Source organism: Ranitomeya imitator, chromosome 2, assembly GCF_032444005.1.
Source record: "Ranitomeya imitator isolate aRanImi1 chromosome 2, aRanImi1.pri, whole genome shotgun sequence".
Classification (NCBI taxonomy): Eukaryota; Metazoa; Chordata; class Amphibia; order Anura; family Dendrobatidae; genus Ranitomeya; species Ranitomeya imitator.
In genome coordinates, this window is record NC_091283.1 from 183,707,773 (window position 1) to 183,729,713 (window position 21,941).

The 21,941-nt window shown below is 43.2% G+C and overlaps 1 protein-coding gene across 1 annotated transcript in view; it reads left to right on the forward strand.

Moving 5' to 3' along the window:
• The window catches only part of COL27A1 (collagen type XXVII alpha 1 chain), a 407,011-nt gene extending 386,270 nt beyond the window's left edge, over positions 1–20,741 (forward strand). The window contains exons 58-61 of the mRNA XM_069748227.1: positions 1,793–1,961; positions 2,041–2,150; positions 4,203–4,418; positions 18,242–20,741. Coding sequence (XP_069604328.1) covers positions 1,793–1,961; positions 2,041–2,150; positions 4,203–4,418; positions 18,242–18,388 — 642 coding nt within the window. The 3' untranslated portion in view covers positions 18,389–20,741. The remainder of the gene's footprint in view (positions 1–1,792; positions 1,962–2,040; positions 2,151–4,202; positions 4,419–18,241) is intronic.
• Positions 20,742–21,941: the final 1,200 nt, after the last annotated feature.

The following is a 21,941-nucleotide window of genomic DNA, read 5'->3' on the forward strand; positions in this document are numbered from 1 at the left end:
GCCTTGTAAAGCGACCCTTCCCTAATAAGTAGGGATTGTCTAGAGTGGAAGACCCCTTTAAAAGAGTTTGGTTGTGTGGTCCAGTATAGTTGTATTGAGGAGTCAAACTGTGAATCACATTAGATATCATTAAAGGGGTTGTTTAACACTAGAAAACCCCTTTATAGCTACCACACAAAAAAGGAAAAACTGCATACTACACACCTGGACTGGTGCAGTTCCAACGATCTCTCCGAAGGTCACGTGATATATGCAATGCCTTCTCTGTACTATTGGAGTGGACTTATGCTCTGACAGAATAGAGAAGGCTGCACAGATCAGTGGCCACTGATTGGCTGCAAAAGTCAATGTTTGTAATGTGACAGCTGGGAGACACAGCGGACTGATTGGGGGAGTGATACCGGTTCGGCAGGTAAGCCTGCAACAGACTAGGGACATTAGGAAGGAATTTTAATAAAATAAAAACATTTCATGACTTCCTCACCTGACACGATGTCAACAGTCCTATCAGTTTCTCTAGTGACCACCAGTACGTCTTTTTACTGGCCTCACAAATCAGACAATAGCATCACCCGATGGGTGAAAATTCAGTAGTTCTCAGCTATTCACTATAGCTGACACCTTGCTGCATCCGCCTTGATTGGTATTCGCACCAACCATCGTTTTTTAACCCCTTAGACGCTGCTGTCATTAGTGACTACAGCATCTAGATGTTTAACATAGTGTGGGGGCTCCCTCTTTAAGCCCATCAGCATTCTCAGAACATGATTGTGTGGTCCTGATGTTTGCCATGGCAATTCAAGGCCAAATAATGGCCCTAGAGTATGCCGACTATAGTGGCCTGTTCAAAAGTTAGCAATATTTAGGTGGCAAAAATAAAATTTTGATTTACTGTCATGCACTTTATATTAATTCATGAAAAGCAACTGAAGGGTTAATAAACTACCTGGCGGCAGTTTTGAATACGTTGAGGGGTGAAGTTTTTAAATTGGAATAACTTTTGGGGATTTGTGACATATAGGTCCGCCAAAGTCACTTCAAAACTGAATAGGTCCCTAAAAATAAATTTTTATACATTTCCTTGAAAACACGAAAAATTGATGCTACAATTTTAAACCTTCTAACATCGGTACTGATGTAAAGCAGACATGAGGTAAATGTTATTAAGTGACTATATGTATTTTAGGTGTAATAGTTCAATGTTTGAAAATTGCCAATTTTTAGAATTTATTTACAAATTTCTGATGTTTTTATAAATAAATACAGAAAATATTAACATAAATTTACAATTAACATAAAGTGCAATTTGTCACGAAAAAACAAATCTCACAATGACTGAATGAGATCTGTTGAAGCGTTCCAGAGTTATTTCCACATAAATTGACACTGGTCAGATTTTAAAATTTGTCCCGGTCTCTAAGGGGTTATTACTGTGGTTAGTATGGCGACTACACCCCAGAATCCTGAATATGAAATTCATCCTTTTCAAGCAATATTGATGCAGACTAATCTTCTATTCAGATGTCTGGAAATGATCATTGCCCCGCCACGACCGCTGTAATGGAAGTGATTTCCTTAGTGTGTACTTCACGGGGTGAAGAACGTTTTTGTTTTTTTTATAACTTGACAGAAGAAAACGATACAAGGTCTTTAGGGTGCAATTTCCTTGAGCAATAATACCTATATAGTGGAGTTTATAACACTAGTTCTGTCCTTAATCTGATCTAAGAGTAAACTGAGCTACAACTTTCAGCAAAAACCTTCTTTTTTAAAAAATGTTTCGTATGTGCAGTCCTATAGGAATACTGACTTTGTGTTTGTGGACCATGGAGGAGAAATTTTCAAGACCCTACACTACCTCAGTAGCCTCATCCAAAGTATAAAAAACCCGCTGGGCACTAAAGACAACCCTGCCCGAATCTGTAGAGATCTGATGAATTGCCAACAGAAGATGGGAGATGGTAAGCAGATCATCCCCTTTACTTTTACCTCTCTATAGGGACCCAAACACCCCCTCAGGAACTTGGAATTATTTTGCAGGCACTTATTGGATTGATCCCAATGTTGGCTGCTCTTCTGATACCATTGAAGTCACCTGCAATTTTACACAAGGCGGTCAGACGTGTCTCAGGCCTGTCACTGCATCCAAGGTAAATCTATGGTAGATAAGTATAGAACCTAAAGCATATGGACACGGTCAGGCCATTTTCTTTTGCTTCGAGAATGTCACCAGGTTTATGCTTTCCAAAGTGAGGTCAGCATAAAATAAGGGCCTAGACTCCAGTTCCTGCACCTGGTCACTTAACTGGGCTTCTTGCTGTAGTGTTAGCAATAGAACGGTTTTATCTGCAGCAGCTCTGCTATTACTCTCAATGATGAGCTGTCTAACCCCACAACCTGCTCTTGATTGACAGCTTAATATCTACATTGTGCATACAAAGAAAGCTGTCATTTTATGGTGTGGGGCACAGATAGCTAGAGCTCATGAATATCAAGGGCATCAGAGCACCAGCTCATCACTGAGAAAACTAGCAAAGCTGCAGCAGATGCTGTAGTTTTTGATAAAACACTTTTCAAGAGCCTGGTGAGTAACAAAGCCCTGGAATTAAGGTCTGTTCCTACTTTATATTGTTTTTAGCAATGGCAGCAAAGACCTGGTGACAGATTCTCTGTAAACACACATTTTCATGGCTAAAAATCATTTAGGAAAGTTTGGCTTTCACAACCTCTGTATACCAGTGACAGACATATCTTGCAGCCGCTCAGGGGCTCAAAAGGTAATTGGGCACACTTTCACCTCCAAAGTTGGATTGACAAGAGCCCATATACTTCTCTTGCACAGGGGCCTCATCTGTCTGCAGAATGAATTAATGGTGAAATCTGTGAGCTCTTTCTGACAGAAGGCCTCATTCACATGTCCGGTTTTTACATACCTGAGCTGTCAGCATACTGACATTATGCTATGGCCCTTGGTTTTGGGAGTTTTTTGTGGATGAATGGTCCACATATAAACAACTAAGACATGTCTTATTTTGCCAAATCACATGAAAGGTTCTGGAAAGAAAAACTGTCATCTGAGTTGCTAGGAGAAGCTTGAGAAGCCTCTCTGTTTTGTTTGCTTTTTTTGTTTTACATAAAAGTAAAAGAGACAACACGCAGATGGTAAAAAATGGACACAAACCAAAAACAGGTACAAATCTGTTTCACCACACTGAAACCATATTTTTGCTCATAAGAAAAAAAAACAGATGTGAATCCTGCCCAACCATTATCTACACTGTCTTGAAGGATCTTCTGATGAAAATAAATGTTGTACATTTGTATGGATTTATCTCACCTTAAAATTAATCTCCATCTTTTTATCATCATTTTGTTTTAGATCCAAGCTTCTGTGCTGATTTCTAATTATATCTATAGTGCAATAAGAGCTCCAAATCCCCTGCATAGATATAATAAACATCATTAAAGGGATAAGCCATTTGGAAGAAGTTGTCAAATATCCTTGGTAGTGATGAGCAAGTATACTCGGTACTCGAGATTTCCCTAGCACGCTCGGATGTCCTCCGAGTATTTGTAAGTACTCGGAGATTTAGTTTTCAGCACCGCAGCTGAATGATTTACATCTGTTAGCCAGCTTGATTACATGTGGGGATTCCCTAGCAACCAGGCAACCCCCACATGTACTTATGCTGGCTAACAGATGTAAATCATTCAGCTGAAAACTAAATGTCCGAGTACTTACAAATATTCGGAGGACACCCGAGCGTGCTCAGGAAATCTCGAGTACCGAGTATACTCGCTCATCACTACTCCTTGGAATAAATAATATTTAGATGGGAGGGGAACCATCACTGATCAGCAGAAAAGGGCACTTTTATCCTTTCTAAAGCGCATGTTCGGCCGCTGCGCCATTTATTCTTTATTGCAGTATCGGAGCGCTGTACTCTGCTTTCTCTGGCTGTCTCATGGGAAATGAATGGGACAACAGATGAGCATGCATACTGCCTCTCTATTCTAACTGGGATAAATGTGTCCTGTCCTGTCTATTGGTGGGGGTCCCATCAGTCAGACCCCCACCAATCTAAAAGTGATCACCTATCTACCGGAGTTCCCCTTTAATTCTGTGCCTATAAAGTGTAAAGACATATTTTTAATCTTTTATCTTATTGAGCTGTCTAAAGCCTCTGTCCTTTTTCTTGCAGTTGGTGTTTGAAACTGGCCGAGTTCAGATGAATTTTCTCCACCTCTTGAGTTCAGAAGCCATACAGCATATAACTGTCCACTGCCTGAATGCCCCTGTTTGGGGTACCTCAACAGACAAACTCTCCCAGAATGCTGTGCGATTCAAGGCCTGGAATGGACAGATATTTGAGGCAGGAGGCCAATATCAGCCAGAGGTTACTGTGGATGACTGCAAGGTAAAACTCCAGACGACTAGTACTCAGTATGGTTATCCAGTTTCTTAGTATCTTTTCTCAAATTATCACATCATGGTTTTAAGGTTGAAATAAGATACAAGTTCATTAGGTACATCCTATATAAACTTAAGAACCATTTACACTGCACAAAAGCCAATTTCTAGATAATCTTATAGTGTAAAACTGACTCGACAGTGGGCAAAATACTCACTTATTGGATGAAATTATCTATTGGGCTGCACAAATATCATTGTTCTTGGCAGCTCATCATTCTGTGTAAAGATTGCCTGTGCTGCCGAGAACAATGGCAGCCTATGCAAAAATAAATAGTGATGAGTGAGTAAACTTGTTACTCAGGATTTCCCGAGCATGCTGGGTGGTCTCCAAGTATTTCAGCGTGCTCAGAGATTTAGTTTATGTCAACGTAGTTGCATGATTTGCATCTGCTAGATAGCTTGAATACATGTGGGGATTCCCTAACAAACAGGCAACCCCTACATGTCTTCAAGCTGTCTAAGGCTACGTTCACATTTGCGTTGCGTCGGGCGCAACCGCGGCGACGCATGCGTCATGCGCCCCTATATTCAACATGGGGGGCGCATGGACATGCGTTGTGCTGCGTTTTGCGACGCATGCGTTTTTTTTTGCCGCAAGCGTAGGGCGCAGAGGACGCAGCAAGTTGCATTTTTTTTGCGTCCAAAATTCGGCAAAAAAGGACGCATGCGTCGCAAAACGCTGCGTTATAGCGTGCGTTTTGTTGCGTTTTTGTTTGCGTTGTGCGTTGCGTCTCCGACGCAACATCGCACAACGCAAATGTGAACGTAGCCTAACAGCCACAAATCATGCAGCTGCGTGGACATAAACTAATCTCCGAGCACGCCAAAATACTTGGAGACCACTCGAAAACTCAAACAACAAGTATACTCGCTAATCGCGATCAATAAACCATCTATTACAGATCCTTCAGTAAGGAGGTCAACCTGTGTAAACAGCCTGTTAAACAACTGCCGATCATCAAACAAGCATCTTATCGCTTTGGTGCATCAGGTCAACATGTTTAAAAGAAGACAATAACCTCATGAAAGATGCTAATTGCCCTATGCACTGTCTTTTGATGAGCTTTTATTTTTTTTATTTTTTTTTAAAGCAGATTTGCTTAAAAAGAAAAAAAAATGGAGGAGGGAGGGATAAAAATCATTCAAACGCTTGAAAGACTCTGTCTATTAATTTGTATTCTAAAACTACCTTGCCTTTAAATGTTCAGTCTGTTGAATGTTTTTTTCCCGCTTCATGTTTTGCTAAATGTCTGATGTAGAAAAAGGACAGTACATCACTTTTTTGGAGCAGATTCCATCAGGAACCACTTCAAACTAGGTTCTCTTTAGTCAAAAGGCTGCTAAAAATGCTACAAGAAAAAAAAACACTTCCAAAATAGTCAAATACAAAGAAGTAAACTAAAAACTCTACCAAAGAAGCAGTGTTTCCTAAAGCTGTCTCCACTAGAAAGCTTGTCATTCTTCACCATTTCAAAAAACACTCTGTGTGCACTTGGTGTTATGAGAAAGATTCCTGCCTGACTCCTCCTCATATAGTGGAGGAAATAAGTATTAGATCCCTTGCTGATTTTGTAAGTTTGCCCACTGACGAAGACATGAACAGTCTATAATTTTAAGGGTAGGTTCATTTTAACATTTAGATAGAAAATCAAAAATAAAATCCAGAAAATCACATTGTATAAATTATATAAATGTATTTGCATTTTGCAGTGAGAAATAAGTATTTGATCCCCTACCAACCATTAAAGGGAACCGGCCCCCCCAAAATGGAAGTTGAGCTAAGCCCACCGGCATCTGGGGCTTATCTACAGCATTCTGGAATGCTGTAGATAAGCCCCCGATGTATCCTGAAAGATGAGAAAAAGAGGTTAGATTATACTTACACAGGGGCGTTCCCGCTGCGGTCCGGTCCGATGGGTGTCGCGATCCAGTCCGGGGCCTCCCATCTTCATAGGGTGACGTCCTCTTCTTGTCTTCACTCTGCGGCTCCGATGCAGGCGTACTTTGTCTGCCCTGTTGAGGGCAGAGCAAAGTTCTGCAGTGCGCAGGCGCTGGGCCTCTCTGACCTTTCCCGGCGCCTGCGCACTGCAGTACTTTGCTCTGCCCTCAACATGGCAGACAAAGTACGCCTGCGCCAGAGCCGCAGCGTGAAGACAAGAAGAGGACGTCATCGTAAGAAGATGGAAGGCCCCGGACCGCGACACCCATCGGATCGGACTGCCCGCCCAGGTGAGTATAATCTAGCCTCTTTTTCTCATCTTTCAGGTTACATCGGGGGCTTATCTACAGCATTCCAGAATGCTGTAGATAAACCCCTGATGGCAGTGGGCTTAGCTCAACTTCCATTTTGGGGGTGACAGGTTCCCTTTAACCCCTTCATGACCGGGGGATTTTTCGTTTTTCCGTGTTCGTTTTTCGCTCCCCTCCTTCCCAGAGCCATAACTTTTTTATTTTTCCGTCAATTTGGCCATGTGAGGGCTTATTTTTTGCGGGACGAGTTGTACTTTTGAACGACATAATTGGTTTTAGCATGTCGTGTACTAGAAAACGGGGAAAAAATTCCAAGTGCGGTGAAATTGCAAAAAAAGTGCAATCCCACATTGGTTTTTTGTTTGGCTTTTTTGCTAGGTTCACTAAATGCTAAAAATGACCTGCCATTATGATTCTCCAGGTCATTACGAGTTCATAGACACCAAACATGACTAGGTTATTTTTTATCTAAGTGGTGAAAAAAAATTCCAAACTTTGCTAAAAAAAAAAAAAATTGCGCCATTTTCCGATACTCGTAGCGTCTCCATTTTTCATCATCTGGGGTCGGTTGAGGGCTTATTTTTTGCGTGCCGAGATGACGTTTTTAATGATAGCATTTCAGTGCAGATACGTTCTTTTGATCGCCCGTTATTGCATTTTAATGCAATGTCGCGGCGACCAAAAAAACGTAATTCTGGCGTTTCGAGTTTTTTTCCCGCTACGCTGTTTAGCGATCAGGTTAATACTTTTTTTTATTTGATAGATCGGGCGATTCTGAGCGCGGCGATACCAAATATGCGTAGATTTGATATTTTTTTTATTGATTTATTTTGATTGGGGCGAAAGGGGGGTGATTTAAACTTTTATGTTTTTTTTATTTTTTTCACATTTTTTTTAACTTTTTTTTTTAACTTTTGCCATGCTTCAATAGCCTCCATGAGAGGCTAGAAGCAGGCACAACCCGATCGGCTCTGCTACATAGCAGCGATCTGCTGATCGCTGCTATGTAGCAGAATTGCACGTGTGCTGTGAGCGCCGACCACAGGGTGGCGCTCACAGCGACGGGCAATCAGTAACCATAGAGGTCTCAAGGACCTCTATGGTTACAATATACAAGCATCGCCGACCCCCGATCATGTGACGGGGGTCAGCGATGACGTCATTTCCGGCCGCCCGGCCGGAAGCGGTAGTTAAATGCCGCTGTCTGCGTTTGACAGCGGCATTTAACTAGTTAATAGGTGCGGGCAGATCGCGATTCTGCCCGCGCCTATTACGGGCACATGTCAGCTGTTCAAAACAGCTGACATGTCCCGGCTTTGGTGCGGGCTCACCGCGGAGCCCTGCATCAAAGCAGGGGAGCCGGCATCGGACGGTATAGTACGTCCGATGCCGGTAAGGGGTTAAGAGTTCAGGCTCCTACAGACCAGTTAGACACTTCTAGTCAACTCATTACCTGCATTAAAGGGAACCTGTCACCCCGAAAATCGCGGGTGAGGTAATCCCACCGGCATCAGGGGCTTATCTGCAGCATTCTGTAGTGCTGTAGATAAGCCCCCGATGTTACCTGAAAAAGGAGAAAAAGACGTTAGTTTATACTCACCCAGGGGCGGTCCCGCTGCTGGTCAGGTCGGATGGGCGTCTCCGGTCCGCTGCGGCGCCTCCTATCTTCTTTCCATGACGTCCTCTTCTGATCTTCAGCCACGGCTCCGGCGCAGGCGTACTTTGCTCTGGCCTGTTGAGGGCAGAGGATAGTACTGCAGTGCGCAGGCGCCGGAAAGGTCAGAGGCCCGGCGCCTGCGCACTGCAGTACTTTGTCTGCCCTCAACAGGGCAGAGCAAAGTACGCCTGCGCCGGAGCCGTGGCTGAAGATCAGAAGAGGACGTCATGGAAAGAAGATAGGAGGCGCCGCAGCGGACCGGAGACGCCCATCCGACCTGACCAGCAGCGGGACCACCCCTGGGTGAGTATAAACTAACGTCTTTTTCTCCTTTTTCAGGTAACATCGGGGGCTTATCTACAGCATTACAGAATGCTGCAGATAAGCCCCTGATGCCGGTGGGATTACCTCACCCGCAATTTTCGGGGTGACAGGTTCCCTTTAAAGACAGCTGTCTTACATAGTCACCTTTATAAAAGACTCCTGTCCACACACTCACTTAATCAGTCAGACGCTAACCTCTACAACATGGGCAAGACCAAAGAGCTTTAAAAAGGATGTCAGGGACAAGATCATAGACCTGCACAAAGCTAGAATGGTCTCCAAAACCATAAGTAAGACACTGGATGAGAAGGAGGCAATTGATGGTGCAATAGTAAGAAAATGGAAGAAATACAAAATGATTGTCAATCGACATCGATCTGGGGCACCATGCAAAATCTCACCTTGTGGGGTATCCTTGATCATGAGGAACGTGAGAGATCAGCCTACAACGACACGGGGGGAACTTGTTAATGATTTCAAGGCAGCTGGGACCACAGTCACCAATAAAACCATTGGTAACACATTACGCCGTAAAGGTTTAAAATTCTGCAGTGCCTGCAAGGTCCCCCTGCTCAAGAAGGTACATGTGCAGGCCCGACTGAAGTTTGCCAATGAACACCTGGATGTTTCTGTGAGTGATTGGGAGAAGGTGCTGTGGTCAGATGAGACAAAAATTGAGGTCTTTGGCATTAACTCAACTCGCCATATCTGGATGAAGAGAAATGCTGCCTATGACCCAAAGAACACCGTCCCCACTGTCAAGCATGGAGATGAAAACATTAGGCTTTGAGGGTGTTTCTCTGCTTAAGGGCACAGGACTACTTCACTGCATCAATGGGAGAATGAATGGAGCCATGTACCGTAAAATCCTGAGTGACAACCTCCTTCCCTCCTCCAGGAAATTAAAAATGGGTCGTGGCTGGGTCTTCCAGCAAGACTATGACCCAAAACATACAGCCAAGGCAACAAAGTAGTGGCTCAGAAAGAAGCACATTAAGGTCATTGAGTGGACTAGCCAGTCTCCTCCAGACCTTAATCCCATAGAAAATTTATGGAGGGAGCTTAAGCTCCGAGTTGCCAAGCGACAGCCTCAAAATCTTAATGATTTAGAGATGATCTGCAGTATGGAGGAAGTGTTAGTGCCTAGATTAACCCCTTCTCGACCTGTGGCACAGCGTATGCGTCATGAAAGTCGGTGCCAATCCGACCTGTGACGCATATGCCGTGCCCCCCCCCCCGTGGCTACGATCGCTCTGATTGGATGTTGAAAGTGACGTTTCACTTTCCATCAGAGCGATAGTAATATTTCACCAACGAAAATTGGTGAAATATTACAATCCAGCCATGGCCGATGATGCAATAGCATCAGCCATGGCTGGACATCGCGATGTCCCTCCCGGTGTCCGTCCGTCTGCTCCATGTGCGCCGCCATCTTGCAAAATGGCGGCCACATGCGCAGTGCGCCGGCCGAATCTGCCAGCTGGCAGATTCGTTACAAGTACATTTTGATCGCTGTGATAGAACCTATCACAGCGATCAAAATAAAAAAATAATAAATAAACCCCCCCTTTATCACCCCCATAGGTAGGGACAAAAATAAAATAAAGAAAATATTTTTTTTTTCCCCACTAGGGTTAGGACTAGGGTTAGAACTAGGGTTAGGGTTAGAATTAGGCTGGGTTCACATTGCGTTAGTGGCAGTCCGCTAACGGAATCCGTTACATAGCGCCACTAACGCAATGTAACGGATCCGTTAGCTCAGCCATTGACCGCAATGTATCTAACGCATCGCTAACGTATGCCATTTTTGGCATGCGTTAGCGATGTCCCGTTATTTTCTGACGGACCTCGAACACTGCTTGCAGCGTTTTTGGGTCCGTTCTCGCTAGCACAGATCGGGCATCTGCGCTAGCGGGATCGCTAATCGCAATCCCTTTTTGTACATTGCGTTAGCGCATTCCGTTAGCATATGCGCTAAACGGATTGCACTAACGCAGTGTGAACCTAGCCTTAGGCTATGTGTACATGGTGCGGATTTGGCTGCGGATCGGCAGCGTATTCGCCGCTGCGGATTCGTAGCAGTTTTCCATCAGGTTTACAGTATCACGTAAACCTATGGAAAACCAAATGCGCTGTGCCCATGGTGCGGAAAATACCATGTGGAAATGCTGTGCTGTATTTTCCGCAGCATGTCAATTCTTTGTGCGGATTGCGCAGCGTTTTACACCTGTTCCTCAATAGGAATCCGCAAGTGAAATCCACACAAAAAACAGTGGAAATCCGTGGTAAATCCGCAGGTAAAACGCAGTGCCTTTTACCTGTGGATTTTTCAAAAATGGTGCGGAAAAATCTCACACGAGTCCGCAACGTGGGCACATAGCCTTAGGGTTGGAATTAGAGTTAGGGTTGGAATTAGGGCTAGGGTTGGAAATAGGGTTAAGATTAGACTGTGGTTAGGGTTATGGTTAGGGGTGTGTTGGGGTTAGGGTTGTGGTTAGGGTTGGGATTAGGGTTGGGATTAGGGTTAGGGGTGTGTTGGGGTTAGTGTTGGAGTTAGAATTGAGGGGTTTCCACTGTTTAGGCACATCAGGGGTCTCCAAACGCAACATGGCGCCACCATTGATTCCAGCCAATCCTGCATTCAAAAACTCAAATGGTGCTCCCTCCCTTCCGAGCCCTGACGTGCGCCCAAACAGTGGTTTACCCCCACATATGGGGTAACAGCATACTCAGGACAAACTGGGCAACAATTATTGGGGTCCAATTTCTCCTGTTACCCTTGTGAAAATAAAAAATTGCTTGCTAAAACATCATTTTTGAGGAAAGAAAAATGATTTTTTATTTTCATGGCTCTGCGTTGTAAACTTCTGTGAAGCACTTGGGGGTTCAAAGTGTTCACCACATATCTAGATAAGTTCCCTGGGGGGTCTAGTTTCCAAAATGGGGTCACTTGTGGGGGGTTTCTACTGTTTAGCCACACGAGGGGCTCTGCAAACGCAACGTGACGCCCGCAAACCATTCCATCAAAGTCTGCATTTCAAAAGTCACTACTTCCCTTCCGAGCCCCGACGTGTGCCCAAACAGTGGTCCCCCCCCCCCCCCACATATGGGGTATCAGCGTACTCAGGACAAACTGGCCAACAACTTTTGGGGTCCAATTTCCTGTTACTCTTGTGAAAATAAAAAATTGCGGGCAAAAAAATATTTTTTTAGGAAAGAAAAATTATTTTTTATTTTCACGGCTCTGCGTTATAAACTTCTGTGAAGCACTTGAGGGTTTGAAGTGGTCACCGCACATCTAGATTAGTTCCATGGGAGATCTAGTTTCCAAAATGGGGTCATATGTGGGGGAGCTCCAATGTTTAGGCACACAGGGGCTCTCCAAACGCGACATGGTGTCCGCTAACAATTGGAGCTAATTTTTCATTCAAAAGTCAAATGGCGCTCCTTCCCTTCCGAGCCTTGCCGTGTGCACTAACAGTGGTTTGTGACCACATATGAGGTATCGGTGTACTCAGGAGAAATTGCCCAACACATTTTAGGATCCATTTGATCCTGTTGCCCATGTGAAAATGAAAAAATTGAGGCTAAAAGATTTTTTTTGTGAAAAAAAAGTTGTGAAGCACCTGGGGGGTTCAAAGTGCTCACTATGCATCTAGATAAGCTCCTTGGGGGGTCTAGTTTCCAAAATGGGGTCATTTGTGGGGGAGCTCCAATATTTAGGCACACAGGGGTCTCCAAACGCAACATAGTGTCCGCTAAAGATTGGAGCCAATTTTTTATTGAAAAAGTCAAATGACTCGAGCATAAGCCGAGAGGGGGACTTTCAGCCCAAAAAAGTGGGCTGAAAATCTCGGCTTATACTCGAGTATATACGGGTATTCTAATTTACTGAGATAATGACTTTTGGGTTTTCAACGGCTGTAAGACATAATCATCAACATTAACAGTAATAAATACTTGAAATAGATCACTGTTTGTAATGACTCTATATAATATATGCATTTCACATTTTATATTGAAGAACTGAAGTTAACTTTTTCATGATATTCTAATTTAATGAGAAGCACTTGTAGGTGCCTCATACTCCAGCGCGACCTTCATTAAGACAAGCGTGCAAAACGGTCAGTGGGAAAATCAACATCCCTAAACGGTAATGTAGCTAATATAATGTAGACAAGGGCTGTTCTAGTTTTTAATTGCAGCTCAACACAAGGCTGTCAGTTGTGTAAATGTCATTACGCAGCCTAGCTCTCCCTCTTCTAGACTGTTAGATGTTTGCTCCAGTTCAGACCAGTCTCTACTAGGATTATTTGCTTTTCACTTTCTTTTATAGACGTCTAATCGATTGAATGCACTGATATTGGAATTCAATGGAACAAAGTAAAGTAAATCTATGAAATTTGCTAGGGTTGTAATCCTCGTCGCAAACAATGATTGTAAACTTACTAAGTAACCTTTCTTTAAGTGCACCTAGTTATACATCAATAACACTGAAACATTACTAAAAGTTACCATATAAAATCATTTACCTATTGCTTTGTTTTCTGGTTGCCATGAAATGATTTCTTAAAAAATACCTAGAATTTTTGTGTGTTTTTGAGCGGAAAAAAGTTTTGAAAGATGTGTGTGTAACGTAAGCTGTATATACAGTCTGGGTGTAAGATTACAAAAGAATACAGCAGCACTAAAATGTATGCAAATATTGAATATAGAATATACTTATGAAATGAAGGTACTCGGTGCATACATTGGCCAATTCATGTGTGTTCATCAACCATGGCAAGGTGACCTTTCTTTGATGGGACCCTAAACCTAAATATCAAACATATCTGTCCTCCCACCTCTCCTCCTGCTCCCTCTTTGACCGGTTACAATCAGGCTTCCTACCTCATCACTCAACTTAAACTGCCCTAACTAAAGTCACCAATGACCAAACTGCCAAGAGCAAGCGACACTCTCTGTCCTCCTTCTGGACCTGTCCTCTGCCTTTGACACTGTGGACCACTCCCTTCTGCTACAGATCCTCTCATCTCTTGGCATCACAGACTTGGCCCTATCCTGGATCTCGTCATATGTAACAGACTGAACATTCAGTGTCTCCCTCCCCCACACCACCTTCTCACTTCGCCCCGTGTCTGTCGGTGTTCCTGAAGGCTCTGTTCTAGGACCCCTACTCTTCTGCATCTACACCCTAAGCCTGGGACAGTTCATAGAATCCCACGGTATGCAGTATCATCTCTACGCCGATGACACGCAGATCTACCTATCCGGACCTGACCTCACCTCCTTACTTACCAAAATCCCACACTCTCTGTCTGCTATCTCGGCCTTCTTTTCTGCTCGCTTTCTAAAACTGAACATGGACAAAACAGACTTTATCATCTTTCCCCCATCTCACTCTACCCCTCCACCAGATCTATCCATAAATGTCAATAGCTGCTTCTGCAGTTCCACAAGCCCGGTGCCTCGGGGTTATCCTCATCTCTGCCCTCTCTTTCAAGCCACATTTCCAAGCCCTTGCCTCCTCCTGCCGTCTCAAACTCAAAAATATTTCCCGGATCCGCGCATTCCTTGACTACTGCAACATCTACTCTCTGGCCTCCCCTCTAGCACTCTGGCACCACTCCAATCCATCCTACACTCTGCTGTCCAACTAATCTACATGTCTCTCCGCTATTCTCAGCCTCTCCCCTATGCCATGGCCTTTACTGGCTTCATATCGCCCAGAGACTCCAGTTCAAAACCCTTACTATGACATACAAAGCCATCCACACCCTATCTCCTCCATACATCTGTGACATGGTCTCCCGGTACCTACCTACACGCAACCTCTGATCCTCTCAAGATCTCCTTCTCTACTCTCCTCATCTCTTCTTCCCACAACCGCATCCAAGACTTCTCTCGTGCTTCCCCCCATACTCTGGAACTTTCTACCACAACACATCAGACTCTCGCCTACCATAGAAACCGTCAAAATGAACCTCTTCCGACAAGCCTACAACCTGCAGTGATCCTCAACCTACTGAACCGCCGCACAACCAGCTCTACCCTCTCCTAGTGTATCCTCATCCATCCCCTGCAGACTGCGAGCCCTCACGGGCAGGGTCCTTCCTCCTTCTGTACCTGTTAGTGCCTTGTTTTTTGCTCATGTTTAATGTATTTGTCTATATTTTCCCCCTTTTCACATGTAAAGCGCCATGGAATAAATGGCGTTATAAAAATGTATTATAATAATAACTAGATGGTGGCCCGATTCTAACGCATCGGGTATTCTAGAATATGCATGTCCACGTAGTATATAGCACAGCCTACGTAGTATATTGCCCAGACACGTAGTATATTGCCCAGTGATGTAGTATATTGCCCAACCACGTAGTATATTGCCCAGTTACGTAGTATATTGCCTAGTGACGTAGTATATTGCGCAGCAACGTAGTATATTGCCTAGTGACGTAGTATATTGTGCAGCCATGTAGTATATTGCCCAGTGACGTAGTATATTGCCCAGTGACGTAGTATATTGCACAGCGACGTAGTATACAGCACAGAGCCACGTAGTATATTGGCCAGTCACGTAGTATATTGCCCAGTTACGTAGTATATTGCCCAGTGACGTAGTATACAGTACAGAGCCACGTAGTATATTGCACAGCGAAGTAGTATACAGCACAGAGCCACGTAGTATATTGCCCAGCAAGGTTTGTCACAGGTTAAAAAATAAACATATACTCACCTATCCGAGGGCCCCTTGTAGTCCACGGCAGCTTTCGGTCCCAGAGTTGTTTTGAGCGCAGGGCCTGTGATGACGTCGCGGTCACATGATCGTGACGTAATGGCAGGTCCTTCTCCCATACCATCTTTGCCACCGGAACCTGCAACGGAAGATGGCGGCCGGCGCGAGCGACTACGGAGGGTGAGTATAGCAGGTTTTTTTTTGTTTTTTTTATTTTTAACATTACATTTTTTACTATTGATGCCGCATAGGCAACGTCAATAGTAAAAAATTGGGGACACACAGGGTTAATAGCGGCGGTAACGGAGTGCGTTACCCGTGGCATAACGCGGTCCGTTACCGCCGGCATTAACCCTGTCTTAGCGGTGACCGGAAGGGAGTATGCGGGCGACAGGCACTGACTGCGGGGAGTAAGGAGCGGCCATTTTCTTCCGGACTGTGCCCGTCGCTGATTGGTCGCGGCAGCCATGACAGGCAGCTGGCGAGACCAATCAGCGAATGAATAACCGTGACAGAAGGACAGACAGACAGAAGTGACCCTTAGACAATTATATATAAGATAATAATCTCTCCCAGGAGCGCAGGTAGGATTAGCATTAATTAAAAACAGGTTTCGGCTGATGGGAGGCGTGCCCAGTCAAAAATAGAGGCAGTCACAAACTCCAATAGTAAATTATAAGATTCAGAAAAACTAACTAACACCTCCAAACAGAGTAAAAGCAAGTGTGAACAGGTGCAAGCTGTTATTACAGCATCACTTGTATGATAAGAGTATCCAGAACAAGAAAAGTAACAGCGCACTCACCGGTGTTGAGCAAAAAACGATTTATTCACATGAAATGATGCGGTGCAGGGAGGGTGGTGAAACACATACGGATGACAGCTGTTTCGTGCTGCAAGCACTTCAACAGATCTGTTGAAGTGCTTGCAGCACGAAACAGCTGTCATCCGTATGTGTTTCACCACCCTCCCTGCACCGCATGATTTCATGTGAATAAATCGCTTTTTGCTCAACACCGGTGAGTGCGCTGTTACTTTTCTTGTTCTGGATACTCTTATACAAATTGTTTTTTTCATGAAGCAGCACCCAGGTGGAGCTTGTATAGCGATTACTTTTTTCTATTGTGACTAAAGGCTTGTACGGTGTGGCATTCAATACCCCTGAAGCAGAAAGGGTCTAACGTATAACGGCTGTGCGATTGCAATATTTCTGGACTGTGGACTTATATGATAAGCCAGCTATATGCACAAGTTTTTTTTACCATCTGACATTTAAAACACAAATTCTGCAGATCTTGGCATAAACATCTAGTTTTGGACGACTACAGCTGAAATTTTCCAACCTGACATTGTTTGTCAGACAGCATTCTGCCATTGCGTAAAATTTGTAAATAACGGTAAACCAAATTTCTCAAATCTGCAGTTTTGACCAACTTGTGTGTATATATTATATATGGACAGATGTACATTGAAAACATTTTCCACTGTAAATCCCTCCACCCACATTAAAGCAATTGGCTGATCATTAGGCCGACAGCCATCTCTCCCATACACAGGAGTGCTCATGTGTTCTCTATGAGAAACCTCCGTCAGAATCCTCTGGCGGTGACTTATCTTTGTGAGAGCTAAAGGATATTAAGGCTGCGTTCACATTGCGTTCAGTGTCTCCATTTAACGGACTACGCTATAACGCGGTGTAACGTAGTCCGTTAACGGCGCCATTGAATGCAATGTCGGACGCACATTGAGTGAAGGATCCGAGACGCGGGCTGCAGCGTTTCCGGGTCAGTCACCGCTAGCGCAGATGGAGCTTGCAGATGCTCCATCTGCGCTAGTGCTGTGCAAAGTCGGCACTTGCGTCAGCGCAGTCCGTTTAACGTATGCGTTGAACGGACTGCACTAACACAATGTGAACCTAGCCTTAGTGGTCCAATATCAGGCATGCCAGATCCTTAACTCCACCGACAATCAATTGCCCGGGGCTCCTATACACATTATATTGTTGGCTGAACATGACTATCGGCAGGTTCGGCTGTTGGTCCAATGTACATGGGGGGTCAAATGAAAGGTCTCAGCAGGTCACCCAGCCTGAGGAAGAGACATGTATTCACATTATTTCCGCCTTCCCTTGCTTCAACAACAAGGAGGATTTAATATTCATATTTTAGACTGAATTCTAGGCCACATCACGCTCCATATTTAAGTGTTTTGGACACTTTTTGCTCCTTGTTCAACAAGTGGTATGGCAAAGTGGATTTAAGATTAGGCCAATATATTTATTTTATTTTTTTGCACCAAAATGACTTAAGTAAACTAACCAAGAGATGGTATAAAACTAGACATGGATCTAAAGATACACCAAATTCTTCATTCAGCATGAACTACTGTTGTAAATTGCCATAGTTTAGAATTAGGCTAGATGCACCCAATGTAAGACAGCATCGGCAAACCTGCCTCTGTCTGTCTGTGAATTATGCAAATTGCCTCTTTTGAAAAAAAGAGGACTTAAACTCTATAGCGCCACCTGTTGGAAGTAGCGATCCTACAAGTCACAATCAACTCTTTAACGAGTCGTGCAATATGATTTAGGATAAAAGCCAAATTAGTATCTCAATTCGCAGACACGGTGTTTCGGGCTGTTGGCCCTAGTCAGTGTGAAGCATGAGAACTAATTTGGCTAGGTGAGAGGCTCTGGACTGGGGTCTAAGGGGTATCGTTTCTCCTTATGGAGAGTGACATACCATCTCTGGCTTGTTTTGCTTGGAACTATATCAATTCAGTAATGTATTTTCTTTTGCAGTTGCAGGATGGACGTTGGCATCAAACCATCTTTACTTTTCGGACTCAAGACCCCACTCATTTACCAATCATCGATGTGTTAAATCTCCCTCCATCCACACCTGGAAAGAACCTTCACTTGGAAGTGGGGAGTGTCTGCTTCTTGTGAAAGGTTACATTGGTGCTACATCCATTGGACCCTGAACATCCCTCTTGTGCTGAGCGGATAAAAGGTGCCAAATGACTTAGAAACATAGAGCTAAAGGGCCCCCTCCCAATCCATTGTGCAAGAACAGAACTAAAAATGGAGAGGATTCCAGCATGTCCCTTCACCCCGCTGTACAATGGCATTTGAGGGGACAGGAAACCGAATCATCGTCCCCAGAGCTGACACTCGATGGAAAGGGACATATGAAAGATCCGCTGTCTACCAGTCACCCGCCTGTGAGACAACAAACCAAAAAAAAGATTCACAGTTATCCTCCCTTTCTGCCACGGAGCTGGTAACAAAAGAGCATTATGGGTAATACAGGCAGAAAGCATTGTGAAGTGCAATATAAAATAATGTGTAAAAAATGGAAAAAAAAAATAATATAAATGTTATTTAATGAGAGAAAATATATAACTCCCACCTTCATTCCTGCAATGGATCAAGGAAAACAGAAGCTTTTATAAATAATGAAGAGAGACGTGACTGGTTCAACAACGCGAGAGGCGACCGGTGTGACCCCCACTGTGAAAATCTCTGGTGCTTTGAAGCTTTTTTTTTTTATAATTATTTTTATTTGAAGCTATTTAAAAATTTCTGAAGGTGCTGATGCCTTTCCACACATCTGTGGGATGACACCTGGCTTTAGTATTTTATTTTGTAATGGAAGGAAGCAATAGTGTCTTCCTGCTGTACAGTCCCCCCTTCACTCCTAAGAGACATTATGTGGACAGCTATGGTATGAAGTGTCTTATCTCTGGGAATCTCTTATTACAGGAAGCAGTCGCTCTACAAAGACTGATGCTGCAAATGGTTTACTTACCATCATATAATAGAAAGCACTGAACACTAGACCAGGCTTCATTCTGTGGAAATTGCCTACCAGATAAAAGCATTACCTTTAGAACCAAGCAGAATCCATGCTTTAGATTTTTTCATCTCCAAACTACACATTAGTTTCTAGAAATATTGAAAGAGGTGAGCTTGGTTTTTCTGACTGGGTAATGTAAAGAAATGTGGTTGTGAACAGCCTCCACTAGGGGGAGCTGTACATGGATTTCTAAAGCTTTTTGTAGTCTCCTCTATACAGTGGTGGCTGTTATAAATGCCACATCCTATAGCGTTTGTATTGGCTGTAAATATGGAAACCAAGGGTTCATAGAATGGGTTAAGGGGAGAAAACAGACTTCATAATAATAAGACAGATAAAATCTGTTCTATTTGCTTCCTCTATCTCTGCACCGCAACCTTCCAGTTCATTAAATTCCTTACTATCATGACTCCTCCACCTTTTCCTCGGTCCTGAAGGTCATGTGTACACATTTCACTCATTCCTTAAAATATTATATGTTGGTAACCTAAACCCTGGAGTGATGCTTAAAATAACATAACTCAGGGATGAAGGGGTAAAAAAAAAATTCTAAAATAAATGATAAATTTAAGAAAAAAAATTAATTTAAATCATGTTTATATATTTTAAGGGAATATTTTTATAGGCTTGCGTCCTGGTGAAATTTGTACCAAAGTAATTTTTTATTCCCAGATATCTTTGTAGATTTATTTTTCTTCCACTGCTTGGTTGTATAAATTGCTTTTTAAAGCTGTATGATTTTTTTTAAACAAATGAAATGGACAAATGTTTAGTGCTGCTGTTGCCCGTGCATTTTGCTCTCCGTTTGGTATTTCACATCAGACGTAGAGAAACTCATTTTTAATTTAAAAACTTCCTTTACCCCTTCTCCTCAAAGTCTAATGGCCCCCTATACCCTCCTCCCCACCTTCCACCTTTCTCTTTGCTTTGTTTAAAGAGATACTTGTTGCTTTGAGACCCAACTGGCTTTGGAGTACATTCTGTAGAAATGTTAGTTTCTATGTGTAAATTTGGAGCTGATTATGTATCTGTTGTGTTCTTTATTATATTGTAATCTAGCTGTACTGTACTGGGAATACCATGTTCTATGTTTAGAATTGTCTATTTTTTTGTGAATGTCTTTATATTTTGGATTTTTTTATTTTATGTTTTTATTATTTTCTTCTTCCATCTACAAATTCCGTGAAAGGTGAGATTCTTCCAAATACCTCAACATGTGATTGTGGGGCTCTTTGGTCCTCCTGTTCAGTTTCCTTTCAGGTATATAGTATATTTGGTCTCCTGTTAGAAACCCTGCATCACTCCCTCCCCCTCAGTTTCTTGCCCTAAATTTTCTTTCTGCCCCATCGTCATGAACCTGTTTCAGGGTGTTGAAAATTTATTCACATTCACATTGTTGTAAGAAAGAAAAAATACAACAAAAAATAAACATTTCAGAATGAGGCCGTGCAGAAGGATCTGATGTGTTGTGGGTTGTTTTTTTTTCATTATGCAGAATTTCTTTTAGACTGTAGTATAGATGTACTCTTTTTCTCTTATTTCCTGTACAGACTGGAGTCATAAATTTGTAAATGGTAAGGCATTTTTATTTCCTACAGCCGAATTTTTAGATAGCCGTGAAACACGGACTGGCTGCTGGTCCTGTGACCTGAACTCATTAGCCTTAAGACTATGTGCACATGTTGCGGATTTACTGCGGATCCGCAGCTTTTTTTTCCGCGCAGAAACGCTGCAGATCTCCAAGTGATTTACAGTACAGTGTAAATCAATGGAAAAAAAATGCTGTGCTAATGGTGTGGAAAGTTCTGCACGGAAAACGTTGCGGATTAAAAGAAGGAGCATGTCATTTATTTGTGCGGATCTGCAGCGTTTTTGTACCCATTCCATTAAACAAATCTGCAGGGGTAAAAACGCATGAAATCCGCACAAAATCCACATAAAAAAACGCATCAAATCCGCACCTGCGTTTTCTGCCAAGAGATGCAGAATCCGCACAAGAAATTCCAGCGGCAAATCCGCAATGTGTGCACATAGCCATAGAACTGCCAGTAGGGATGTTGCATTTTCGTCAGGAGACCCTCTTTGGTTCATGTTTCAAGGACAACTGGTGGGAGAGCTGCTTTTTTTTTTTTATTAGGCCAAATTCAAACTCTAATGCCTAAACCAGTGTAAATATATATGTAATGTCGGTGTGGTAATATACTCACTGATCGCTAGTTTCCTGCAGCACCACAGTCTTCTTATGGGTCACATGACTTCTGTTCCGAGTTGCCAGATCACACTGGGGTCTATGACGGGAAGTCTCTTTTACAGTGTATGCCTATGGAGCATCATTCTTGCACTTCATAGGCTTACACTGTAAAAGCAACTTAGGCCCCACTTTGAGTCACCAAATCTGAACAGTCGTCACTTAAATCATAAAACCGGGTGGCAACCAGGGAAAACGGCGACCAGTGAGTATATTACCACACTTACACTATGTATACATTTACATGTTTTCTTGTTGGCAGAAAATGACTGTTCAAACTAAGCACAGACGGTCTTGTGCATGGCGGAGCAGTTCACTGCACCTTCTCACCTATCCCTCGCTCCTGTCCCGTAAGATGGATGAAAAGGGCATAGATAGAGGCAAAGCAACTTTGT